The sequence below is a fragment of the Gymnoscopelus microlampas genome (genome assembly GCF_963454915.1).
Source record: "Gymnoscopelus microlampas genome assembly, chromosome: 14".
Taxonomy (NCBI): Eukaryota; Metazoa; Chordata; class Actinopteri; order Myctophiformes; family Myctophidae; genus Gymnoscopelus; species Gymnoscopelus microlampas.
In genome coordinates, this window is record NC_139951.1 from 17,908,891 (window position 1) to 17,936,481 (window position 27,591).

Here is a 27,591-nt window from a genome sequence, read left to right on the forward strand (position 1 = left end):
CCGCTCCGCCATGATGAAGTCCTCCTGAACACAAAAAAAAGAAAAGGGAAAAAAGGGAAGATAGAGACGAGGAAAAAATGGACAACCGGGGGAGTGACACATGAAACGCAACGACAATAAACACCACTGTAATAATGACAGCGCGCAGTGGAACACGGAGCGGACGAGTGGAAATAATACATGGTCCGGTTTTCCATTGAAACCCTCTCTCTCTCTCCGGGTCCCCGGCAGCCAACCAACGTTAGCATTGTAAGCTAAACCTGAGCTACGACTCGCCACCAGGTTGCGTTGGGAAGACGGCTAGCCGCGTTAGCATCGTAGCTAAACCGAGCTCGCCACTGGGTTTCGTTGGGAGGAGCGGCTAGCCGCGTTAGCCACAGATACGTCAGTCAGTCAGTCAGTCAGTCAGTCAGTCAGTCGGCTGGCTGTAAGCTAGCTGGCTGTGCTTGCCTGCCTGTGCGGTTTAATTGACTGACTGACATAATATAACCGATGCTAACGTGCTAGCCAAGCCCCAATGCAGAATGATGGAGAGGACTTTGAGTAAAACCCATGACAGGCAGAATGGTGTGGCTCGGTCGTGTTGAATAGGCTCCAGTTGGAGGAGAGGAAAAGGAGACGGAGGGAGAGACTCATATTTTCCATCCAGGCCAGTGTGCTGTAGCTAGCTCCCCAGCTAGCTACAGTGGATCCCAAAAGTCACGGTAAGGCATCATGATGAGTGAATGCCACAAATCACCATAACATCTGATCCCAATTGGAATCGGATCCCATGATCCCATTTGCAGGCAAACGTTGGCCAAACTCATTAATGGGTTTGGTCAACGTTTGCCTGCTAAATGGGATCCATTTGTTAACGTGGACAGGCCGTCCAAGCTTGTTGATTTTTTATTATTTTATAAAACGGACTTGTTGGCCTGCATTTCGAACGGGTGACTGCCTAGATCCAAGCCAAGCCTGAGTTGTTGTTGTCTTGTGTGTATAGAATACATGTCTGCATTTCTTTGACATAGCCTAATTGACCAGCCATGTGCAAACCCGTCTAGATTTGCTTGTTGAGGAGATGTACACAGTAGTACACACACTACTTATGATGTCCATGGTCAGGAAATAACTAAACACTAATGTAGTTGGACACCTTGTTAGCCATTAATTAGTAGTAGTAGCCTTGGATCAAGACTATCATAGATGTATTTGATCGAGTCTGACTTTTACTTTCGTATCTTTAGATATGCAAATGTAAAAATCGATAAAATACATCTATGATAGTTTTGATCCAAGGCAAACATTAGGAGATATGAGCGTGCATAATGTAATTCCTGTGCACCAGTCTCGTTAAATTACATTGTGTCTGGATAGAGCCTTTTGGATGAGTCCTCCTGCATATGACAATCTGGGAATGTGCACATCCACCAGTGAATGCTGCTTGAGAGCTGGCTGCTGCATTTGAGCAGCTTCTCATTTCATTTTAAAAGGGAAGTGCATACTTCCTCACTGAAATTGCACAATGTCCCCAGCAAGGTAGCTATAAATGTGTCAATCAGTTCGTGTGTATTTTGTGGATTTGGGATCTTGCCAAAAAGTGAACAGCAATTAGTTTTTAATGGTACAAATGTACTGTATTTGACTGTATGAAAGAGATAAGTAATCTGTAGGTTCTAATCGAGAAGTATACTTTGTCATAATCATAATTTGAATCAGAACAGTGGTTGTAGAACAGTGTTGTGCTGCAGGGCAGGAGGGCTTGTTAACCTTTTTTGTCACTTGCAACAATGGTTGCTATATTTTAGAATTGGTTAGCCGCTATATGTCACTATTTTACCTGCCACCCTCCTTTTTAGAATGGAAAAGGACTTCCATGCAATTAATGTTTGGTTATCTAGAGTGGCTGCAATTGGTTGGTTAGGCTAGTAGTATGTTGATTTTCCAGTATAGCAGATGGTAGACAATGGACTGAATGGAGCAGGGATGGGGATTTGACCACTGCACCATCACAGTGCAAGTGACAGGACTGACCAGTTCTCCCTGCGTCAATGCATATGGGCTACTTTGAAACACAGGTTTCGCATCTCTTCCAGTATACTCACAGTTGTTTACAGCATGGCTCTGCAAGAGGCTAGCCACCTGAGAGTGTGTGTGTGTGTGTGTGTGTGTGTGTGTGTGTGTGTGTGTGTGTGTGTGTGTCTGTCTCTCTCTCAAACCACTTGACCAATCAGTTCCAAACTTTGTACGCATGCTGCCAGTAGTGTTTCCCACTCTTTATACTTTTTTGGAAGTATTTCGCTTTCATTTTATAATGGAACCCAATGCGGCTGTGATTGATCACAGTGAAACCTTGCCTACATTTTGGAGTCATGCGTCACATAGAGAAGACTGTCTGTCAGGCTGTTCACATGAAGTCCGAGATCTACATCGGAGCCAAGTCTGAGACCCACATTAGCCATTCCATTTCTATGTGGATCCCAATCCACTATTTCCTAGTTTTCCCTTGTACACGTGACATTAGGAAGCATAGTACATGTTTGTCTGGCCACCTAAAGGGAATACAACGTTTCCCTGCATTTTATGTTCTCAGTGATTTACAATTGTGCCATTTACCTTTTTAGAGCTAATTAATTGTTTCCAATAGCCATATGGTTGGTTTGTCATCTCTGGTCTATGCAAACCTTACTCTACTTGACTTGTGACATTCTAGAAGTCTCTTTAAATGAACCACCCTGATCAATGAGATACATTATACAGAGTACATTATTGTTCATGGTTGCTCACTGCCCATGATTTGCAGTCAGGGTAAAACCATTGGTGACACTGCCCAGATAGGGGCAAATTATGGGCCTGCTGCATTGGCTGAGAGCACTGTAGATTTACCTTTTGTTCTCTGAAAATCATCCCGATGTGGACAGGTGCTTTTCAAAGACTTCTCTCTACTGGATATCCTTTCTTATATTATTCTTAGATTATTATTGTTGTTTTGTGTATAAGCACAGCTTCTGCACATAGAAATGCTCCTGATATATATTAATTACTTTGAGATAGAATACTAAGCTGTGTGCGTGCGTTGAGACAGTCTGTAGTACCTGTAGGTTATGTTACCAGCATGAATGTCTATAATCCTTCCAAATAGCGGACTGTAACCAACTGTGTATCCCATTTCCCCCCCACAAATGGCCCTAGGCGCTGGCCATGCCGTCGAGTGTGCGGGCTGGGAGCCTGAAGGACCCGGAGGTGGCGGAGCTCTTCTTCAGGGAGGACCCAGAGAAGCTCTTCACAGACCTGCGAGAGATAGGCCATGGCAGCTTCGGAGCCGTTTACTTTGTAAGTCACACTGATTCTATGTATTTATTTGACACACTTTGTTTAGATTATGAATCTTCAGGATGGAAGTTTCATTGCATCTACACATTTGACTGGAGAAACTGATTTACTCAGTAGTATTAGTGAAATATAGATACTGTAATAACAATGATACACCAAACTTAAAGTTCTCAGAACATTTAATCTCGGGTAGTGCCATATTGTATTACACTTTATTTTGACATTCCAAATCATTGCAGTTGAATCACCACCTTAAGATGGATGCGTTTTTTTCCTCCATTGGTCCAAAGTCAGACCTTCATTATCATTCCACTTGAATCCAGCCTGTTAATTCTGCCAATATGACCACAAATTAATTGTAGTACCTAAAATGTACTGGTGTTTCCCCTAGTTCTTTATTGGTACCTAAGTGGGATAAAAAAAATCATGTGAACTCAGACGATTTGATGTCTCTGCATGGTAGTTGCTAGAACAGCGGTGAACACGTGGTGGCTGCTGATAAAGTCTCGTTTTATCTGGCCCATTTGTTGTTGTTTTTTCTCCTATACTGCAAATGTCAACACGGTGATGCTCTAAAGCAAAAAGACCTACTGAGGTGTCACATGCCATGGAGCTGTTCATATGTCTTGGAGGTCTAAAACGATAATTTAATCTAATTTCATTTACCCTGTTTTCAAGACCCAGATGATATGTTCCCATGGTCAATATGATATGCTGAACAGGATCTAGCTGTCCTTTTTAAGTTCCAAAGTCTTAAAACTGTGAGCACCTACTTGAATTAACACCCGATTTTCTGTCAGTTTAAGCCATTAGATTTAGTCTACAGAATTGTGTGCAACTACGTTCCTTACTGCTCCAGCAGAAATACTTTTGTTGATTATAAAGTACAAGTATATCTTAGTAATTGTTATGTTAAATATTAAGAAAAAATAATAGAAGCTGCACACTCATATTCTCCACTGATAAATGTATTGACTTTCTTTTTGCCTAGGCTCTTCGTTAGGTCAAACGTTGAAGAGCCAAGGCTCGAAACATTGTCAATAAATGTATTTTTGGAGCATATGCAGCTTCTTTTCTTCTCTTATGATCATTCCCAAATACAGCACCCCGAAAAGTGATGTGCGTATTCTTTCAGTAATAATGATAATACATGTTAAATAGTTAAATGTTCAGAGAGTATTAGTGTATGTACTGTAACACAGCCTGCCAAAGCCCTATTAAAGAGAGATTTTATCCAACATTAGTAGACATTTATTACAATTGTAATGCACTGTATGAGGAAAGGTGTTGTGACTCAGAGCTGCATGTGCTATTGAGTTTATGCAATATATCTACATTATGTAACTGTTGTTGATAACAGTTTTATTACACCAGATATGATTTGTAGATGATATATGGGCCTGTGGAGAGCCAGGGTCCTCATACACATTCCTTCCTGATTGCCTGATAATGTTTGTATTTTCCACATAAAGATATGAAAACATTGTGAGAAATGTAATGACGACTCTCACCATACGATTTCATGCATATTGCTCAGCTTATACATCATAAGAAATGTAATACTAGAACTGTGGTTGATGTTGAAATGCAGTTAGCTGTGACAGAACAAGTGATGGCATGTGTGCTTGTTTTCTTCAGCCCCACAAGGTGTGACTTTTCCAGTATTGCAATAAATTGTGCAACACAGTGTCAGCTGGCCAATCTTGAGTAATTGTTCACTGGGTGCAACTTTCTTGCTGTGATAGGTAAACAGTATGGCCATCATTGCCTGAAAAATGCAGTTCAGTAGTGAGGTCACTTGATTGAGATGTGCAGAATATGTTTGAAGCCGACCAGCATCAAGTGGGGGATGGAAAAGAAAGGTACAGCAGTAGTGTGCCTGAGGGATGAATGAGGATGGAAAGAGTGATGGACATCATTTAGAAAAAGGATCGACATAATAATGATAATAAGGACCCAAGGTTCAATCAAAGAGCCAGCGTAGCATGAAAGGTGTCAAGGCAGTTGAAAAGATTAAAACAAAAGCGTGATGGTGATCAGCGAAGGACAAGTGGCTCATGGTGGATGAAAAACCATGTTCAGTGAAGGGTGAACAAGTAACGTTAGGGATGAACGAAGAGAGTGGAAGGACAGAGGCTCAGCAAAAGAGGTCAGTTTATCTTCTAGTGAACCAGCGTTGCGGTGCGATGGGTCTCAGCTGGTGAATCACAGCACTTCTCCCCAAGGAGGCAGTGGCAAGGTGATGCTTGTCAAATCTTAGAAAATGATGATGTGCTGTAGTGATCCATTATGAGGTTGACTGGATGTTAAGTTCAAGGTAGTGCTTGTAAACGTTCATAAAATTGTGCAATTTTGTTTATTATTTATAATTTATTGCTGGACAGATAAAAAAAACAAAAACACGAGTGTCTTCATCGTGGATACAAGGGCATTAATGGCACTGACAGGACTGCAATGCTGTGGTCCCTTTTTATTCTTTTCAATTCCTGCATGCTGCCACAGCATCATCGCTCCTGAAGTGTGTTTTTTTAATCTTTTGTTCACAAGTCGAGGCAGCACCATTGATGTTGGGATTTGTTCCAACAACATTTTGTGGATTTCTTCTTCTCGAAGATCAAATTTGATCCCATATAAAAATATATTTTAACCCACTGTTTCCACTTCAGGCCCATGACATCCGCACCAATGAGGTGGTGGCTATCAAGAAGATGTCCTATAGCGGCAAGCAGTCCAATGAGGTAGGAGCTGGCAGTGCTCAAATACACCCTGTTTTTGAGCCACATTTAGGCTCGGTTTCTCTGTCGCTTGTGGGCACTCATTAATATTCATGGCCCTTCTCATGTTCCAGAAATGGCAGGATATCATCAAGGAAGTGAAGTTCCTCCAGAAGCTGCGCCACCCCAACACCGTCGAGTACCGTGGCTGCTACCTGAGAGAGCACACAGCATGGGTGAGTGAGTGTGTGTGTGTGTGTGCGTGTGTGTGTGTGTGTGTGTGTGTGTGTGTGCATGCATGTGTGTACATTCAACGTTTGCACTCATGTTGAGTTCCCTAATATAGCTCAGGTTGTTAATGCAGCCTTTCTCTTTCTCCTAGCTGGTGATGGAGTACTGTTTGGGCTCAGCCTCTGATCTCCTGGAAGGCAAGTGACTTTTCTTGCACATTGCTTGTGTATTTACTGCACATTGCTCTATTACACTAAGATTTAGCATTAAAGTTCATGGAGGCTGTAGTTGTGTTTTTCATCATGAATGTGACACCAACCCATCATGCGCCTGCACAGGAGAGCTGCACGTGTACATTTCTTCCTGGGGTAAACCCTGAATTGCCATCACAGATTCTTTTTTTTTTTTAAAGATTTTTTTTGGGGGGCTTTTTTATGCCTTTATTTTAGAGAGGGATAGGGAAAGTAGGCTGGCAGGAAATGGGGAGAGAGATGGGGGAGTGACACGCAGCAAAGGTTGTCGGGAACGGGAGTCGAACCCGCGACACGCTGTCAGGCTGGCTTTGCAGCCTAGGGTGCCTGGACCGTCACGCTACGGCCCAGGCCACAGATTCATTTCTAATTGCTTGTCGTCTTCTCAGTAATTAACGGAAGACTCGTGACACGAAAGACTCTTTGTGCCAAAGTGCTAATCAAACCGCTTGAACTTATCGTTTGTCCCAGCCTCCATTCAAGTGGTGGAAGGCTCTAACAGAGAAGACTGTTTGTCCTGACGTCTGCATGGTGCAATACAGTCCCCTCTGGTTAGCATCACAGCTACCAACATGTCACACCGCGATTCATGTTAGCTTGTTCATTGTTGTTTGATTTATATATTTTGGCCTAACAGGAGCATGTAAAGTTTGAATAGAAGAGGCCCCAGTATTGACCTAGGTTGGGGACTCTGCATGTCATGTTATTTAACTCTGATGCAGCTGCCAATGGAGAAAAAGCAGTCCCTGTCCCTTCAAGATGATATTTGAACCAAATAAGGACTGTGCCAGGAAATCCAAGGCAGTTTTTCAGTCTGTCTAGCAGTATTATATGAACTACAGTGTCAATCTTAGCACTAAGATCTAGTAACACTGTTGAAATGTTGCCAGAATCAATGTTTAGATGAATATAATTTAGTACCTCAAGAAGAGCAGTCTCAGTGCTGTGATGGGGGTGAAATCCCCATCAGAAAAGTAATCTATTGATGTTAAAAAGTTGCTACTTGCTAAGTTGTTGTAAAAATCTCTCATTGGCTTTACTTATGAAGGGTAGATTTGACACAGTTCTGCAGTAGTTGCTAATTACAGAAGCGTCTAGGCTACACTTTTTTAAAAGGGGCCTAATAACTGCAATTTTCAAAGCCTTTGGAAGATTGCCTGGAGTGAACTGTTAACTGTTAATAAGAAAAAGGGTTGTTTAGATTTTCTCTATGCGAAGTTGAAAATAAGAAGTCTTTCTTTATAGGTGTCATATTGAGTTTGGAGTTATATTTTTCATAATTTGCAGCACAGAGTTCAGGCAGGGACACTTAAGTGAATTGTGTCCCAACACTTTCTTTCCCCCCTATGCAGTCCACAAGAAACCCCTCCAGGAAGTGGAAATAGCTGCCATCGTCCATGGTGCATTGCAGGGTTTGGTGTATCTACACTCTCACAACATGATTCACAGGTAAGTCTTTCTCTACCTGTCTTTATTCCTCCAACACATACATACACACACTTCAGACTAGGGCTGCAACTGTTGATGATTTACTTTGATCAATTGAATAATCAAGATGCACGTTTAAAAATATATATATATCAAAGAATCGATTAACCACTTTATCGCATTATTTTATACTTTGTCGTACAATTGTGTTGTGCCAAAATAGGGAAAATAGTAGATCTACAAACTCACAACATAGATTGCTATTTTCACTATTGTGTTATTCTTTTAAACATTTTTGAAGGTTTTTGCCTATAATAACATGCTTGGGATTGATTATTGATTGATTATTTTAGTCAATTATCTATTATTTAAAAACTTGTTAAAATCGGTTTTCGATTAACTGTTGCACCCCTACTTCAGACAAGAGGAACATTTAAATCATAGCTGTCAAGCAGGCACATGTCTTCCCTGCTGCGATAAAGCTTATGCAATGGTGTTGGGGATTGCATGCTGTGCAGTAACCCACTTTTATTGCATCTCACCCCTCCTGCCTTTTTGTCTCTGGCTCTGCTCTCCACCCACTTTACCGTTCACCCATCTCTCCATCTCTCTTTATTCATCTTCCTGTCTTCCTCCATCTTTAAATTTTCTACTTCCATCTAACTCTCTCACTCTCAGGGATGTGAAAGCTGGGAACATCTTGCTGACTGAGCCAGGCCAGGTGAAACTGGGGGACTTTGGCTCCGCTTCCATCGTTGCCCCTGCCAACTCCTTTGTGGGCACGCCATACTGGTGAGAGCTTAGAAGTCACAGCACAGCATATTCTTTGAATAATCAAAGTTGATTTAGCCAGTATTTTCTAATTAGATTTTGGTCACTCATGCACATCCCCATTTAGAATCATACAGCTAGAACACTGGGAGTTGGTTAAGACAATAGACCTTACCAACTGCCACAACGACATTTAGACGATGGCCATTCGGTTGACCGTAGCAGTGTGTATTGACCATTATTGCTGGCTTTTTCTAAACTTTCAATACATGGATTTTGATTGACATAGAAACAGCCTATTCCTCACAGTGTTCACTCACCTTTGTGGAAAGAACACGTAGTGTGCAAACATTTCAATTAGTACGTCATCGCAGTTGGGCCAAAACCCTGTATGTCCATAACTGCTACTTGGGAGAAAAAAAACCTGTGTTCCAGTGGTTCCAATGTAGTTATTATTTTGTCACAGGCTATTTTGTCATCAGTTAAATATATTTAAAAAAAAACACAGACAGACTTTGAACCTGGCGTCCCTATTTTGGCAATGTCATTATAGGCTTTAAAAATGTCAAACATAGCACAAATAGGTGATATACAAGCTCACAACGCATTGCTATGCGACGTGTAAAATAGGCCTATGACAAAACAAAAACATTAAATATAGAGATCCAATGGTTTCTGCCAGACAGCGACAAAATACAGGTTGGAGTGTGGTAGCAGATGCTGTTTGTTCCTTTGATCCTCCCTGTGGGTCAAAATAACGGAGCCACGAGTTACTGAATGTGTGTGTGCTGTCACTCCATGCAGGATGGCTCCCGAGGTGATCCTGGCGATGGATGAGGGCCAGTACGACGGAAAGGTGGATGTTTGGTCACTTGGCATTACCGCAATAGAGCTGGGTAAGACTAGGCTCTAGAACAGACCCTAAACTTTCTCAGCCTCTTACTGTGCTGGGTGTGCACTGACCCACCCTTTTTTTTCTTTTTTTCTTTTTACTCCTCTCTGTTTTCACTGTCTCTCTTTCGCTCTTTCTTTTACTCTGCCTTTCTGTAGCGGAGAGGAAACCGCCTTTGTTCAACATGAATGCTATGAGTGCCTTATACCACATCGCCCAGAATGAAAGCCCTGTATTGCAGTCCAATCACTGGTCAGTCATCTGAATTAATTAATTAATGAACATAACTGTGAACCACTGGTTGACATTTGCTCAAGATATGTATCTCAAATAGTAGTGGATTTATTTTATCAAGCTATACAACACAGTCCTCCTTTGTTAAGGGTTTTGTGGTAATCTAAACAGTACATTTTTAAGGTGGGCCGAAATTCCCTGGGAAAAGTGCTGATAAGAAAATGCTTTAAAATGTTGGTTATTGGTAGTTACCAATGTTCACATACAAAGAAGTGTCAAATCAGTGTTCATTTTTAAGAACAGCAGAATATTCTAAAATGATTTTGATCATTCATGCATATCCCAAGTTTAATTGCCGCCTTCTTGTGCTTTCCAGGTCCGATTATTTCCGTAATTTTGTGGACTCCTGTCTGCAAAAGATTCACCAGGACAGACCTACCTCTGACGTGCTGCTGAAGGTCTCTAGAACCATACATTTTTTCTACCACACAGAAGAACGCACAAAGCAAATTAATTCACAATCTCTAATATTTTCTTCAGAAATGATATTTAAAATCTTACATGATAATACTTAAACATATTTCTTTACATATGACCAAAGTCTCAAGAGGACTAAAGCTTTAAAAAGCATATTTTCCATGAGCCTTTGGTTCTTTGTAGATGTTGATGTCAATCATCTATAACCTTAACACCTTAACTTTTTCTTAATGAATAAATACAAATGTTGTCTAATCTGTATGGCAGAGTATGTTAACACAATATAACTTTTACAATAGGGGTGGTTGTATTTTGTCTCCCTGTTCTTCTATGGAGACATCGTAGATCGTGTCAAAGGTCATGTCTCCTAGACACAGGATTTGAATTCACAAGATCACAAGATTCAATTTGTCCCCTGAGCAACCAGGCAGGCTCTAGTTGCTCAATGGTGAAAAATAAAAATGTCAGGACATATGCAGGAAACCGGGTTCAAATCCGGAATAGAAGAATTAAGTTACTTAGTGCATAGTGCTTTAAAGTAGAAACATAAAGATCTCCTCAAAACCTCATGAAGATAAACAAATTGACCATCTCATCCCTGTCGCCCCAACCCCACTTTCCACTATGCAGCACCATTTCCTATGCAGAGAGCGTCCCGTGACGGCGGTGATGGACCTGATCGCACGCACCAAGGATGCTGTCCGCGAGCTGGACAACCTGCAGTACCGCAAGATGAAGAAGATCCTCTTCCATGAGGCCCACAACGGGCCTGCGCCTGAAGGAGGGGAGGAAGAGGAGGTGAGAAAGGGGGGGGGGGGGGGGGGGGGGCTATTAGAAGGTGTGATGTAGGGAAGGGAGGAGGAAGTGGGAGAGGTGTTTGAGGAGGCATTAGGTACTGCAATGTAAAGCTTAGTCTGAGTTATTAAAATAATAAAATGTGGTTGTGTGACGCATTGTGAGCTTGTAGATTTGCTATTTTGGGTGTGCAGCACCCGCTTGCAACTTGTACAAATCTGGCTTAATCTCACAAAAATAGCCTATCTATACGCTCACAACTCGTTGCAACAATCCCATTTAGATCTGGAACACCTATACGTTGTTATACCTTTCAAGCCGGGAACACCTCTGTGTGTAATTGTTGCTATATACAGTATATAGCAACATACATTTGTTAACCTTTTTTTAATAAGGATAACACATTTTCAGAAAACTTGGGTCAGGATTTAGAAAACGTTTTTAGAATCAGCCTCAGGTCTAAATGGATAATATCTGACAGGTGTGTATTATATGATATTCCTTTTCATTGTATGAAACGAGAAACGTTTCTGCATTTGTATATCCGCACACTAGAACTAAAGTTCCCTTTTATTTGCAGTATTTTGACCCAAAATGGTCTTCCTCAGGTAAATTATTTGCTGCTGTTATGGATGTACACATCCTTCTAGCTCTAATTTACAATGTATGCCATGTGCAAGGCCTTCGCTTGCACACTATGTGTCTTTGTAAAGCTGTTGGCTTAGCAAAAACCTCAGCACTTTGTTCCTACAGGGCCTCTGCAAAAGAAGAAAAGGCCCAACTGTTTTTTTTTGCCTTTTAGAGGAAGTAGCGTATATAGTATATACAGTGTAGAACACAGACAGTGCTTGCATCCATCCTGTCTTTGTATTATGTCTCTCGGTACATCGTGTGAACTCTGGTCTCCTTCCTCTACGTACAAAGAGCTTTGTTCCACTCAGTATCTAATTGCAGTCGGCCGCTGCCTCAAAAAAGGAAATGAAGGAATTCGGGGAATGCCAGGCTTTGAATGCATTTCATTATTAGTAGAGAGTACACTCCTGGTATTCATCATTACTCACACCTTTTTGTAGAAAAGGTATTTTATAGCAGGCTAGGACTTGAGTATGTGAGCACATTTACAGTACATGCTTATCCAAAAACATTACCATCCCATGAAATACAAAAAGAAAACGGGCAGGGCACCGAAGTACTACTTAACAAAACAAATGGACTCACTAAAACCTCCCCTGCTTTATTTTGCTCCCCCCCCCCCCCCCCCCCCAAGGATGTGGAGCAGTACATGCTGCGTACGGGCACTGTCAACAGTATGGAGAGCTCCCATTCGCTGCCTTCCATGTCGATCAGCGCCAGCTCACAGAGTAGCTCGGTCAACAGCCTGGCGGATGGCTCGGACGACAGCTGTGAGATGGCCATGATGCAAGAGGGGGAGCACACCGTCACCTCCAACAGCTCCGTCCTGCATAAGCCCCTGGTCAGTCCAAACACAGTGTGAGAGCGTGTGGGGGGTTATGTGTGTAAGGTGTGAAAGAGCTATGCAGACCTCTGACATGGTCTGCTCTTATAGGTCCCTAACCACTCACTGACACAGTTTGGCATAGTCCTTCAGTTTGACATGGCCTGTTTTAGAAGCACGGCAGTTAACTTTAAGCCCTATATGATTGTGCGCCGAATACCAAACATACATTTAAAAAAAAAATATATATATACATGCTCACAACATGTCTCATTACGATGTGTAGTGTGCTTGTACATCTGCTATTTTCTCTATTTTGGAAAATGTTGGAAATCTTATCAAAAATAAAATGACATGCCGAAAATCGCCAGGTTGAAAGCGGTTAAAATGGATGCTCACCAGCAGCACGCACACTCCAATCAAAAACTTAAGCTTAACTTATGCTTTGTCCCATGATTGTGTTGCTCACCAAAAATAGATTTACAGGAGAAAAAAAGCATTTTACTTTGTAATTCAGCTATTTTCAGCCAGCGTCAAAGTACGAATTAGGTAATAATACACATGTCTTTTTTAAACACACCAACAATAGAGTGCATATCTATAAGACTGATCAACATAACACATACAGGCAAAAGAGGATTAAGTTGGTGTTTTCTTTACATGAAATGGAGGGTCGAAGAGACCAGACCAGAATCTAGGTGTATCTTACAACTATCATGTCAGTCAAGTTAAACTTTAACTCATGACACCTGACACCATCTCCCCGTCTCTGTCTGCATTCCATTCTTGGTACTTCCGTCATCCACAGAGCCATGACAACATCTATGATGACCCCTACCAGCCGGAGGTGGAGGTGGAGCCTTCACGCGCAGGGGCTGTCGATGGTGGTGGAGGAGGAGGAGGAGGTGGTGGAGGAGAAAGAGAAAGAGAACGAGGGGGCAGGCGCCGGCGAGGCAGGGACCACTTTGCCACAATCAGGACGGCCTCGTTGGTCACTCGACAGATCCAGGAACACGAGCAGGGTTCGGCCCTGCGGGAGCAGATGTCCGGGTAAGGACCCTTAACTTATGAAAGGTTAGGGTTGTTTCTGCTTCACCAAGACAAGATGCCCAGAGAGGGGCTTTGGGGGGACACAGCACAGGTCCCCCAGGCAGGGATCAAACCCAGGACTTTGCCGTTATCCTGGTTGAGCCACTAGGGGGAGTGAGACCCCATCCCTGCTATCGGGGATGGGGTCTAACACAAACTTAACTTGGAGGCATAGTGTTTTACCAGCCAAAAATTATAAATAAGCATAAGCTGCCACACCGCTTAAAACAATAGTATCCCTTTAGGCAGAATCACTAACAGAAGCTATAAGATGTATGAAAATTGCCAAATTAAGGATGCTGGCTTAAAAAGCTTGTTAGTCTCCGTAATTTACCAGCCAAAGAGGAAATCTATACGCCATTGACGGTTGGCTGGTGTTAATTTTGTTTCCTGCCTGTGCTATTTCACTTAGGAAATGTTTCCATGAAATTGTAATTGGCACCTCTCAGTGTTTTCACACCTCTTTGACAGCAAACCTTTGACCATCCATCTCCTCACAGGTACAAGCGCATGCGACGGCAGCACCAGAAGCAGATAATGGGTCTGGAGAACAAACTGAAGTCCGAGATGGACGAGCATCAGCTCAGGCTGGACAAGGAGCTGGAGAACCAGAGGAACAACTTCTCAGGGGAGGGAGATAAACTGTCCAAGAAACACCAGGCCATCCTGGAGAAAGAGGTATGTGATGTGGGGTAGGGCTGGGCGATATGACTTCAAATCATTATCACGATTATTTCAAACCTTTGCGTCGATAATGATAAAATGCAAAGCCAGTCTACAAGCTCAAAACGAGTGTGAGCTTGTAGATCAGATGTTCGCTATTACACCATTGTACAATGAAGTAGAACACAGGGTTAAGTGGTTAATCAGCCTAATCGATTTAGAAATTATTCAAATGTTTTTGTGTAGATTCTAATCTATCGATTAATCTATATGAGAAAGATTAAGTTATTGGTTCTAAATTTCGTTGTAATTGCCCAGCCGTAACGTGGGGGTTAACAAGGGACCGGCAGGTCAGTGGAGTCCGAGCTGAAAAAGAGGTGAGCTGAAGGGGCTTGACCGAGAAATGAACTAGGACTGACCTCCACACACCCAACTCCTGTTAACTGATTATTAATTTTATGATTTTGCTCTCATTACCCCTTTTTCCCGCTGTTTACACTGTACTGATCCCAGATAAGCGTAAACTTTGCCTGTGTCCAGACAAAAGCAGCCTTGGCTGAGGAAAAGAAATTCCAGCAACACATCCTGGCCCAGCAGAAGAAAGAGCTGACCAGCCTGCTGGAGTCCCAGAAACGGCAGTATCGTCAGCGCAAGGAGCAGCTTAAAGAGGTGCAGGTCTACAGCCTGTCGTCTGTCACCACTGTTTCTATATTGAGATCAAGAATGGTTCCAGCAGGGCATAAAACATTGTGTATTCATAAAAGAACAAAACATACTGTAAAGTCCCTCGGGTTAATTTTGAACCGGAGTCAGCTGCGAGAAGAAACTATATCCTATTTAAATGGCATGCATTCTTACTCGTTGAACCACCCTGCCCTCATTTCTTGCAGTTGGACCTCTAAGCTAGGGACGAAAGACTTAATTGGCTAGAAAAGTAATTGAATGAGAGTTTTGTAATTTTGAACATTTATAATGTGCTATTCACAACTTCCCCATAATGTGAATGATTGTCTTTGTTCCATGTCATGAAATGAAAAGCAATGTTTTTCACGGCTGGAGACATTTATTTATTTTATGGTCTAAATAAAATAAAATAAAGCATTAAAATTATTACAAGGGACCACAATGGAAACGAGCCCCACCGGGGCTTTTTGTGTCATTTTATTTTTTATTTTTTTTGCCGTTTTCAAATTGCTGCTAATAAAGTATTCAATCAAAAATCAATCAATAAATATTAATTCAAAAAGTGATTAAAACATTTGATCAGATACATCGATTATGGAAATAACAGTTCTTGCCACCCTACTCTGAAGCTTGCTGCTAGTCAACCAGTGTGATGCTCCAACCATTCTTTTGACACTTTTCCTCCCCAGGAGCTGAATGAGAACCAGTCGACACCCAAGAGGGAGAAGCAGGAGTGGCTGGTGCACCAGAAGGAGTGTCTCCAGCAGCTGCAGGCAGAGGAGGAGGCAGGCCTCCTGAGGAGGCAGCGACAGTACTATGAGCTGCAGTGTCGCCAGTACAAGAGGAAGATGCTGCTGGCCCGCCATAACCTGGAACAGGACCTGCTCCGAGAGGTACAGGCCAGTGGTTCATAAACATTTTAATGTCAAGGTACATATTATATATGATACATATTCGGCTGCGGACCTCCATTTGAAAAGCCAGGGATAATAAAACCAGATAATAAGAAATATATATCAAAATAGCAGATCTACAAGCTCACAATGCGTCGCATCACAGCGCGTTGTGAGCTCGTAGATTGGTTATTTTCGAATAGTTGAAGTATAATATAGAAGTGGTTAAACTGTTTTGATAGTCTCAAAAAGCGCAATTCACATGGGGAATTGCCACTGGCCTAACAGGTTATGCAATATTGTTATTGGATGGGTAAAATATAACTATGTGTATGTACTGACAATCCAAAATGAGTAGATTGAAATACCACCAAAGTGGAAAAGGCGGCACTCCAAAAGTAAGGATGCAAGACTGGCTCAGATAAACATTTCTTATTTATTGGGAACACTTTTTCTTACCGATACAAAATGATTGTCAGTACTTTTTTGTTCTTCACAACTCAAATGTACTCTCTCTCTCTCCACCTCCCTCTCTGTTCTCTCTGCTGCCTTCATTCTCTTATCTTGTCTCCTCCTCCTACCCTCTACCTTTCAACCAGGACTTGAACAAGAAGCAGACTCTTAAGGACCTGGAGTGTGCCATGCTGCTGCGGCACCACGAATCCACCCAGGAGCTGGAGTTCCGGCAGCTGGGCCTGGTGCAGCGCACGCGGGCCGACCTGATCCGCACGCAGCACCAGACGGAGCTCACCAACCAGATGGAGTACAACAAGCGTCGCGAGCAGGAGCTGCGGCAGAAGCATGCCGTGGAGGTCCGCCAGCAGCCCAAGAGCCTCAAAGTGAGTGAGAGCGACGCCTCCTCCACCCAACAGAGTCAGGGGGAGGACGCCGAGGCGGTGCCGGGAGGTACCCAGGCTGGGGTAGAGGGGTCAGGAGAGGTAGAGGAGGGTGAGGAGCAAGACGGCGAGAAGGGAGAATCCAAAGAGGAGAGTGTGAAGGCGGTCAGGGAGGTGAGACAAGATGGAGTTGAGGGTGAACTGGAACAAGTTGCTGTGGAGGGAGGTGCAGAGGAACGCAGGGATGAGGGAGGAGACATGGTAGGAATAGAGGAGGTGATGGGCTTAAGAGCAAAGGACGAGTCAGACGAGGATGAAGGTGAAGGAAAGCCAGAAGGGGGCAGAGAAGATGAGGAGCCTAACACAGTAGAGGGAGAGGTTAGGGAGGTGGAGGGAGTGCAGTGGGAGGATGAGGATGATGATGATGATGATGATGACTATGAAGGTAGTAAAGCTGAAACAGACACTGATGATGATGAGGAAGAGGGCAGGGGCGTGGCCGACGGCTGCCCGTCTGAGTTCATGTCCTCCCCGGAGAGGAGGCGGCGGCATCTCTGTGGGCTCGACGAGCTCTCGGAGTTCTACTTCCCCGAAGTGCATGAGGAGTTGGAGTCCTCCCCTGTGTCCCCTTCCCGCACCGCCAGCCCCGACCCCACGCAGAGCTCCCCCCTCCCCTCCCTGTTCTCTCACACCCTCTGCCTCCTGCTTTCCATGTCAGCGGCGGCACAGCCCTCCAACCTCACTTTTCTCGCCCTCTCCGTCTTCCTTCTCTCCCTCCGCCGCAACCCCCCGCTCCCCTCTCTGTCCTCCCTGCTCCTCTCCGCCGAGCTGGCGCTCTTGGCCCTCTTCTTCTCGTACCTCTTCCTCCGCTCCTGCATCTCTCTCTCGCTGTCCACTTTCCTGTCCCTCAGCGTTTGGGCGTGTGGCTTCTTCAGCCTGGGCCTGTCCCTGAGCCTGGGGCTCTACTATGTCCCTGTCGTCCTGGTCTCGGTCTCCTTTCTCAGCTCGCCTTCCCTTTTCCTCTCCCTCTACCTGCTGGTGGTGCTTGTGGTGCGGCCTGCCCGCGACTTCTTCCAAAACGCCCCGCGTAAGGTCAACCGCCTATGCATGCGTTTCCTCTTCCGTCTTCCCCGGCCCCTGTTTGCCGTCTGCCAGTCGGTCCTGGGTGGCGTAGCCGAGCGCAACCTCTACGAGATGTTCCCCAAAGCGGGCCGCAACTGGGGCGTGCGCCAGTCCCAAATCCCTGTCCCCCTCCGGAGCCTTCCCCCGGAGTACCAGGCCCAGCACCAGGCCCAGCAGAGCCGTGGCTCTCCTCTAGCCAAGGGCCTGCTCTGGCTGAGGCGCTTCGTCAGGCGCCCCATAGGGGTCCTGGCTGACCTGGCTAATTCCGTGGTGCTGAAGCTAGCCGGCCGCGTGTTGAAAGAGCTGCCGCCCGGCTGCCTGGTCAGACTGCGCACGCTGGGCCTATTGAGGGAGGAGAAACCGAGCAGGCTGCCACGCCTACTGCCCTGGGAGGTCAGGGAGGGTAGACTCCGGGAGAGGAGGAGGAGAGAGAGGGAGAGACAGAAGAGGGAAGAGAGGGAAAGGATGATGGAGGGGAGGTGGGAGTGTGGGCTGAGGCGAACCTCGTCTGGGAGATTTGTGAGGGGAAAAGTTCGGCCGTGGAGATAGAGATAGTGACAATGTTGTTACATTGAAAGAAAGTGGAAGTACTAGGGACTATTTGCTGGTGGTATGTGTGTGTTCATGTAAAATCCTGAGTGTTAACGGGTCCATTTTCGACACACTGATTCAAGTTAAATTAACACTTTAGGATTTTACAGTGTAAATGTATTCCATCTGCCATTATCTCACCATTGTTATGTGTTATGTTTTATTTTTATTTTTATTCAGGTCCATGTGTTATTATAATTTCTTTTGTTGTTGTAATAATTCCGACATGGTTTTTGGTCCACGTCAATCTTGCTAAAGATTAGTCAACTAAGTAACATTGAATGCACACAATCTGTATTTAGGTGGATGTGTGTGCATCGGCTGAATGTGATTGGCTGTTTTGAGTTCAGCCAGTTATATCATGCACACAAGTCATGCTTGTTGCATCAAGGGCTTTTTTTATGGCTGCTGAATCACTGCGAACAGCCAGCAAATCACTGTCACTGTCTTACACCCAGTGAAGTTTAGTATCTTACACTATTGTGCTTTTTGTAAAAGTTTTGTTTTATATTATTCTCTTTTTATTATTTTGCTCTTAATTTGTAAGACAAAATTATTGTGAAGACCATGTCTGTGCAATCTGTGTTGTGTGTTTTTTGGGGTCTTATAATTTCACAAAGTCTTTGGTTTTGTTGGTGCCTTTAATCAATGGCCTCTTAAAACGACGTTTACACGTTGACCACATTGCTGAACACACAGCTGAAATTCCACTCCCAAAGGCTCTGTATACTGTGAAAATAGGATTCTTTACATATTACTAAAATCCTCCCTGAACACTAGCATAACAGTGTCTGCAAAAGTGCAATAAGAGATCGACCATGAGTAGAGATTTGGAGGTCTTTCGATATTTAGAACCAACAACTGGAAGAGGTGTAGCTAAAGTCTTCTATACAGGTCTTGAACAATGAGACTGGGCCCTGGGGCCATTTCAGTTAATAAGCCAAAGCATTCAAAGAAGTGACCTTAAGTATAGGGTAGCCTACACCAAATATAATTCTCATTGTTTGGTGTTAACAACATCATTAGAAAACAATGATGGCTGTCGAGATTGTTAGTGTTATCTTACAGCCTGTAGTTAAAATTATATTATTGCGATTTAAGCAATAATATTATAATGATTTACCATGTAAACATCTGTTGTTTTGTTTTAGCGTTAAATGTAAGTCTACTGCAGGTGTCTGCTTTGTTAGCTGGTTGCATGAGTGATTATGCTCTGTTGTGAAGTGAAATATGTTCATCTCTGTATTCTTGAAAGGTGACATACCATTAATGTAGTTTAGACTTGACTCAGTATAAAACGTATTTAATATTTGAATATTTCATTATAGCTAATATATCTGAAGCCATGAAGACAATCTTTTAGGACATGCCATACTAAATTAAGTCCCAAAGATTGGCAAAACTACTGAATGTGAACGTTTAGAGCAAGCAATTGATTATCCTATGAAGAAATTATAGAATAACCAGGCATCTAATTGTTTTTGCACTGTCTCAGTAAAATGTTCAAGATTTAACTATAAGCCAAAAGCATATTTCAAAGGCTTGGACCAAATATAATTTGAAGAAGCTAATAGTGGCTAGTAACTTTCATGGTATTATCTGATGAGAGAAGCATGTACCAAAATTGCATTATTGTGCACATGTAATTGAAGTGGCCATGAGATAAAAAAAACAATTGGCAGCTTTGACCACATAGTGCCTCTTTGGAATTATCATAAATACTGCACACTTGACAGGGAGCTGTTGTTAAATGGAATACCAGGAAGTAGTGCTGCTAAATATTTGGTTACCCAGAAAATGGTGCCCTGCTGTATGCCACAGAGTGACTACATTTGTCATAGGAGTGGACTTGAGCCATTGAAATAGAAATTAATTACTGAATGGAGGAACTAAACAGGAACTCTCTCGTCTGTATTTTGACCCAAAGAGAAAATAGGGCATTGCTTTCTGGGTGACCTGTATTAAAGAGTTGCCAAATACATAACCTCCTTAAAGAAAAGGGGATACTGTTCTACTCTGTTCTTTTAAAGAGAAATATTTCTGAATCACACAAAAAAAGGTTTCACCCTTATGTTTGATTTGAATGTAACTTTTGATTTGCAATTGTTCTTCCATTGTGTTCCTATGAGTTATTTCCTGTTTGTCTACGTTTGTACGTTTTCATGTTTGTGAGTGTTCTTTGTGCGTGTGAGATTTCCACAGAGTTTTATCACCTCGTTTTATATGACTATTTTATTTATGCAGTAAGGATAGTACTGCATCTTGTTTGGCAGCCTTTTTTTCCAATTTCATCCTCATTTGAGAGTGCACGAGTGTTGTACTGTATGGCTGCGTGCTCCAAAGTATAGAGAAATATTTTGTCATATTTTAAGATTTTTCTCCACACAGAAAAATAAATTATTTTGTGTTGAAATCATTGTCTTGTTTGTTTTTATGATTTTATTTAGCTACCTTGTCCTCATTTGTCTCCATTTCCCTTTCCTAATTTGTTTTCAAATGTTATTTTTGTCCCAGATTTCATTATTGTCTTAATTTCTTCATTGCTTCCCCTGTCTCGTAACTCATGCCTCATGACTCCCCTGTGTGCACTCTTAACCTAACATCACCAACTCCTGATGCCAGCAGCTTGTTACTTTGTGTTAGTGGTTTAATCATTCTGATTTCAGGTGCAAACTCCATTAGAAACGATGTTCGTGGTTTAGTCAGCCTTATTTCAGGTGCAGAATGTATTAGAAATGGTTGAGAATTCTACAGAATCTGCAGAATAACACACATTTTAACCAACTTTTTTAAATAACGTATATTGTGAAATTATCCTTTAACAATTGCAATTTGAAATGTAATAGTCAAGATACTACACATATTATTGTGTCACTTGTCAAAATCTGTTTCTTGTGACCAAAGATTTATTAGTTCCTCCCACAGTTTTGGATGTACACATTTGAAAAACATACATTTAAAACATTTTTTGCTATTATGGCAACTGTAATCGTTCTGACTTTTTCCATTCATTTCATTCTTAGACGATTCATGTTTTCAGTGAAAATCATGAAAATCAGTAATTCTCGGTGTGCGACATGATTGTAGGAAGAGGTATAAATTAGCCTTTAGTCAGCATGTTTTTAAGAATGTGAGAAATCTAATATCCCATCCCAAGATTGAACCAGACCCCCCCCCCATACTACACATAACATTATTGGCAAAGGAGAAATGGATGATGAGAAATTTTATCCAGAAGGGATTTAACATTCCTCTCGAAGTCGAAGCCATTATCTCTTACAATAGCTATTGCCTTTATCAGTATGTAATATATTCCAAATCGTCCATGTGAAAGTACTGACTGACTTCAGCCTTGGTTTAGACAGAACTGACCAAATGTAGGTAAAGACATGGAGCCTACACTAACTAAAATTATATAAACCTGTGCAAAACCATCCCAGAGAAATATTTGTTGAATTGATATGAACACATGAGGTATTATTTCAGTTCTGAACACAGTTTTTTTTTTACCAGTTAATGGCCAAGAAATCATGGTTTTACAAATCCTTTGAGCCTCAAAGACGAACATTGAGCTTGTGCTAGTTCAGCTTATGCTACACAAACTCTGGAGCGCTTCAGCAAAGTTGGGTCCGTCTCTCTTTTCTCTCCCCTAGTCCAAAGAACTGCAGATCAAGCGCCAGTTCCAGGACACCTGCAAAATCCAAACGCGCCAGTACAAGGCCCTGCGTAACCACCTACTGGAGAACACACCCAAGTCGGACCACAAGGCCGTGCTGAAGAGGCTGAAGGACGAGCAGACTCGTAAGCTGGCCATACTGGCCGAGCAGTATGACCACTCCATCAATGACATGCTGTCCACACAGGCTGTGAGTAAGGCAAGGAGAAATCGTTCACTAAACACTCGCACCACACCAATGCCTGGCCCTGGGGATTGTCCCTGCCCGGGGGTTGTACCCATCATGCCCCTAGGGTTGTACCTACCCCGCCCCAAGTGCCCCATGAGATGTACCTACCCTGCCCTGGGGATTGTAACTACCCTGCCCCAGCTGTCTGTCTGCCATCCGGCCCGCTCCTGTTGCACCCAAGCCTAATCTATACTTTGCCACACGATGGTGTTCCTTGCCGGAAAGACCTGATTTTCAAGCCAAAAAAAAAAAAAGTTTTTGCTTGAGAATCTGGCAATTTTTGACAAGTGACACTATCATGTAATGAATTACAGCATACCGTAAATTCATCTTTAGTCCTGTTCTTTAGTGAAAGTCTTGTTCCCCTTGTTCTGTTTCACCTTAATGACTAATGTTCTTTAAATACACTGTTAGCTGTTGAATTTCTCAGAGAAATCGTCAGTTTAGCATCACTCGATGCATGAGAACTAAGCAGTGGAATACAAGCGTTGATGAAACGTGACATCTAAGATCAATGGTTCATCTGTTGGAACAATGTAAAGGAAATCAGGTATGTTTTCAGTTTACAAATCTTTTCAAAGGAAATATTCACACATCCAATTAACTCAGGTGCAGGTGCTTTGGACAGTATCAATTGACCATTCAGGATGAAAGATCTCACATACTACTGGACCTTTATCAAGAGTGTCTTGAATGCTCTTTTGATGAAGGTCCAGAGGGGCCGACACGGAATCTTTCTTCCTGAATGGTTTGTTCACAAATCTTGACTTACAAGTCACATTACTTTCTTAAACCAAAGTCCTAAAAAGTGAAACTACGGTTTTGCTTGCAATGTGACATTGGGCTTTATTAAATTACTAAATGTCCTCATAAGGCACCATGCCGACCCCTGTATCCTTGTTTGCCATCACTTCTGCTGGTTAAAGTGTCATTGGGCCGATTTCCTAGACCATGAATGTCCATTGAGAGCACATGTAATGTTGGCCTAAACAGTGTGGGATAGGTGTCACATACACACTACTGGTGTACAGCTGTTATACATTTTTTGTTTAATTCAACAGATTTTGTACACAATGAAAATTGCAAACACAATGTTTTAGTTTCACAAGCTTATTCTTGAAGGTTGTTAATAAAGTAGTTTATCTTCCCTAAAAGTTGTTTCACTACACTGTACACTTGACGTTCATGTCCTACACCTACATCATGCATCATTGCAAGATTATTTCAGGTTGTTGCACAACAGTTCTATTACATCCTCTATTTCTATATCTATTCTCAAATGTGTACTTTGACTTTAACTTTATTCTGAATTTCTTAAGTGTGGTCAAAATGTAATAAACTCCAGCACATTGAACACACTTGTGGAATCATGGCAACCCACTCAATACACTCGACCAACGTATGGCTGAACGATCGTCATCCCACTGAACACACCCAACACACCTGAACGATCTTCACCCCACTGCTTTTCCATCTCTCTGCTCCACCTCTGCTCTTCCACAACTGTTATCCTCTCTCTAAACCTCTCTCCTACCCCTGCAAAACAAACAACGAGCCGGTCCCTCACACAAACCCCGCCGCCTCGTCCATTTTCTTTACTCACGCCCTCTCCCTATTTTTTTCCGTCTTGTTTTCAGCTGCGACTGGATGAGACTCAGGAAGCCGAGTACCAGGTGCTGCGGATGCAGCTCCAACAGGAGCTGGAGCTGCTGAATGCGTACCAGAGTAAGATCAAGATCCACACGGACACGCAGCACGACAGAGAGGCCAAGGACCTGGAGCAGAGGGTGTCCATCCGCCGGGCCCTGCTGGAGCAGAGGGTGAGAGTATTAAACATTAAACACTGCACACATGTAGTCAAATCCTGAGTGGTGCAAATGGAGAAATGCACCACTCTTGAATATGAGGAGATATATGCAGAGCATGTTATTTGCAAGAATAAGTCAACGTCTGTGCAGCCAAACATCCGCGCTCTGTACTGGAAACGCTGGTGAGCATGCACAGTCCATTTAGATATGCAAACTGATCAGCACATTTTAGCTGGTTAATGAAAATTAACTTTGCTATAGATGATGATTATTGCTGCTAACATAATAACATTTCAGACTATTGTTCCATCATAAAAACTATTAAAAAAAAAGTACACAAATATATGTCTGTACAGGGATGACTGGTATCGCACAACACTAAAACAATGATTCTAGAGCATTGTGACAATTCTATTCTGAGAATCTTTCAGTCGACAAATACAACATCAGATTTCTCAACAGCACCACACCACCTAAGGTTTTTAAATAATTTATCTGCATACAGTCAGTATAGGGTATAGGCAAAGGCATTAGGCAACCTCAAGAGTATACAGTACATGCTTGTCTTTATAAACTTATTCCACAAGGGGGTAGTATAGAGAGAAGTTTAAGCAATGTGCTCTAAAGTTCTAAAAAGAGACCTAACTAACACATATTGTTAGAATTTTGGTACATTAGCCTGAGAATATAATACCACATATAGTAGCCACATGTCATCATCATCAGACAATTTGTAATGAAGTGGCTCTTTTTAGCATTATATAGTGCATCATGTTTGACCCCATTATCAGAGCATGTTATAGCTGTTGAAACCCAGCACTGCTACAGTAGGTGAAATTATTAATCGTATTATATATATCGATAAATCGATAAAATCAATTAGTTCAATTAACTGTTACACCACTACACCAAAGGAAGCAGAAACTCCATTCCCCATTTGACTTGCATACTCTATGGTAATGTAATGTTAAAAGATTTCCACAGTATTTTCATGCACCTCTCTCCCCCCCCCCCCCCCCCCCAGATCGAGGAGGAGATGGTGTCGTTGCAGAACGAGCGCTCAGAACGCATCCGCACCCTCCTGGAGAGACAGGCCAGCGAGATCGAGTCGTTCGACTCGGAGAGCCTGCGCCTGGGCTTCAGCAACATGGCTCTGACGGGCATCCCCAGCGAGGCCTACCCGAAGCAGGGCTACCCCAACGTCCCGCCACCGCCCGGCTCGCGCTCCTCCAGCCACTGGAGCCACGGCATGCACCCTCAGAACCCCACCCCCCAGCCCCACTCGCGCCGCAGCCACAACAGTAGTGGCGGTGGGGGAGGGGGAGGAGGGGAGCGCAGGAGCGAGTCCTCTTCCTCCCATGCTCTCAGCATGGCCCTGGGGCTGGGGCGCGACGGCAGGGAGGCGCACCACTCCTCCCGTTCCTCCGCCTCCTCCTCTTCCTCCTCGTCATCGTCCTCGTCCCATCACCAGCGGCATCACCTGCCGCAGCACTACCACCACCAGAGCACGCCGCAGCTGTACCGCGAGCGGGAGAGGGATCGAGACAGGGAGCGTGAGAAGGAGAGGGAGAGGGAGTGGAGTGCCGGGGTGCGGGGGTCAGGGGGAGACCTGGCCCACCCACACCCCCACCCTTTTGCCCATCACCTGCCGTCGCGCTCGTCCTCACAGTCCCTGGCCATGCTGCCCCCTCCTCCGCCCGCCCCCCCCTCCGTCTCTGGCCCGTCCTCCTCTTCCTCCTCCTCCTCTTCCTCGCAGGGAGGGATATATGTCGGCGCCAGTGGGGGGCTGGTCGTGCGCGGTGGCCCCACCCTTATGGCGCTGAGGAACAGCCCCCAGCCCCTGAGGAGGACGGCGTCTGGAGGCCCCGGAGGGGCCGGAGGGAGCGACGGCGTCCTGAGCCGGAGCACCTCGGTCACCTCGCACATCTCCAATGGCTCACACATCTCCTACTCTTAGAGCAGGGAAGAGGATGAGGAGGGAGTGGTTAGGGGCTGGCATGGCAATGCACTCTTAGATTTAGAGAAAATGGAGGGGGGAGGCATTTAGGAAAGTAGCTATTAAAGGCTGTATCTCAATACTCTCAGATGGCCTCCTTGCCTTGTGTCCTTACTTGCCTTTACATGTTAAAATCCTCAGTGTTCAATCAGTGTAGAAATGGACCCAAATTGACCTGTGAGGCGGTCTGAGGGCCCTATGAGCACTGAGGATTTTACTGTGTAGGCTGATGTCAAATCGTGGGACGGGTGAAATCACGCACGTTGACATACGTGACACATAGGCGAGGGAGAAGGCCAGCCGTCAGACTACTGAGGCACAGTCTTTCTCTCTAGACTCAGGGTGGGCAGAGGCTAGAGGTTTCCTCCCATTCTCAGAGGAGCAACAGGAAGGAGTGACGGAGGAATGTAAATCGCCCGTCGTACCGTTGGGGGGAGGTATGGGAGGTTAAAAGGTTTTTGGTTTTGTTTTTATCCTCACTACTACTTGTGCAAAAGTGAGATGGGAGGCACAAGAGGAGGGACATTTTACCTTTTTTTCTTTATTTTCTTCCTACAGTTGCAAAGCGACAGGGTAGTCATATAGCCATGTCTTCTTCTATGATATTCTGTGATGGAATGGAGAAAGAGAGAGGACAGTTTGAAGTATAGATGAGTCCTTTGCATTGTGTATGTACTGTATGTAGTGTGTGGTGTCCAGATATATCTAGCAAGCACTCGTAACAGGGAAGAATAAAAAAAACAAAACATGGGATGCTTTAGTCTCTGTTCAGAGATATGGCTGTGGATTGGATTTTTTTTTTAATTATTATTATTATTGATTTACAACTGTTATTTGATGTTTTGTTGATTTTTGTATTAAGTGTAAAAAGTAAAAGAAAAAAAGACCAAAAAAAGTTGCTTGGAACATCACCGATGCCTTTAAGGGGTACTTAAAGGGATGTCGTGCCATTAAGATTTTGATTTGACGACTGCAAGATAATTATTATGGTATAAACCTAAATACACCGAATGTTTGTAAAGGCAAGAGACACTGCTCCATTAAAAAAAAAAAAAAAAAAAAAAGCACCCTGAAATGACAAGAAACATTTGTGTGGACATGTACAAAAGACATGGAAAAAAAGAAAAAAGCTTTATGGCATTCCCTGACATATTGCATATCTAAACAACATAGTGTCTATGGAAGTCACTGCAATGCATGAGATAAATGTACAAAACATTTGTAAACATGACCAAACGCATCTGAAATGTACGGTAATAGTTACCTGTCCAAGTTTCACTGGCATCTAAAAATCACCTGTCCCACATTTTTGACCTTTTATTGTAAATATTTATGGGAAATGAAAAATCCAAATGAAAGTAATTGGTTTTATATAGTAACAAAGAGGATGATAGTAATTTTGATATATTCAAATGAGTATTGAATTCCAGATTTAGAGCA

At 43.3% G+C, this 27,591-nt stretch overlaps 1 protein-coding gene across 3 annotated transcripts; it reads left to right on the top strand.

Annotated features, from left to right (window-relative positions):
• On the top strand, nt 1-26,154 carry taok2b (TAO kinase 2b). Of its 3 annotated transcripts, XM_084079471.1 has the most exons (20): nt 1-704; nt 3,175-3,315; nt 5,982-6,053; nt 6,164-6,265; nt 6,412-6,457; nt 7,864-7,960; nt 8,618-8,731; nt 9,515-9,606; nt 9,761-9,854; nt 10,213-10,294; nt 10,944-11,111; nt 12,376-12,582; nt 13,373-13,614; nt 14,154-14,331; nt 14,857-14,985; nt 15,690-15,893; nt 16,493-16,732; nt 22,096-22,308; nt 23,985-24,167; nt 25,180-26,154. In XM_084079471.1, exons 2-20 carry the CDS (start codon nt 3,184-3,186, stop codon nt 26,110-26,112), a joined length of 3,528 nt encoding a protein of 1,175 aa, XP_083935597.1. In that variant the 5' UTR covers nt 1-704; nt 3,175-3,183; the 3' UTR covers nt 26,113-26,154. The 3 variants fall into 3 exon arrangements, with proteins under 3 accessions (XP_083935597.1, XP_083935595.1, XP_083935596.1); XM_084079469.1 differs by lacking the exons at nt 22,096-22,308; nt 23,985-24,167; nt 25,180-26,154 and having other exon boundaries at nt 14,830-14,985; nt 16,493-20,852; XM_084079470.1 differs by lacking the exons at nt 22,096-22,308; nt 23,985-24,167; nt 25,180-26,154 and having other exon boundaries at nt 16,493-20,852.
• Nucleotides 26,155-27,591: the final 1,437 nt, after the last annotated feature.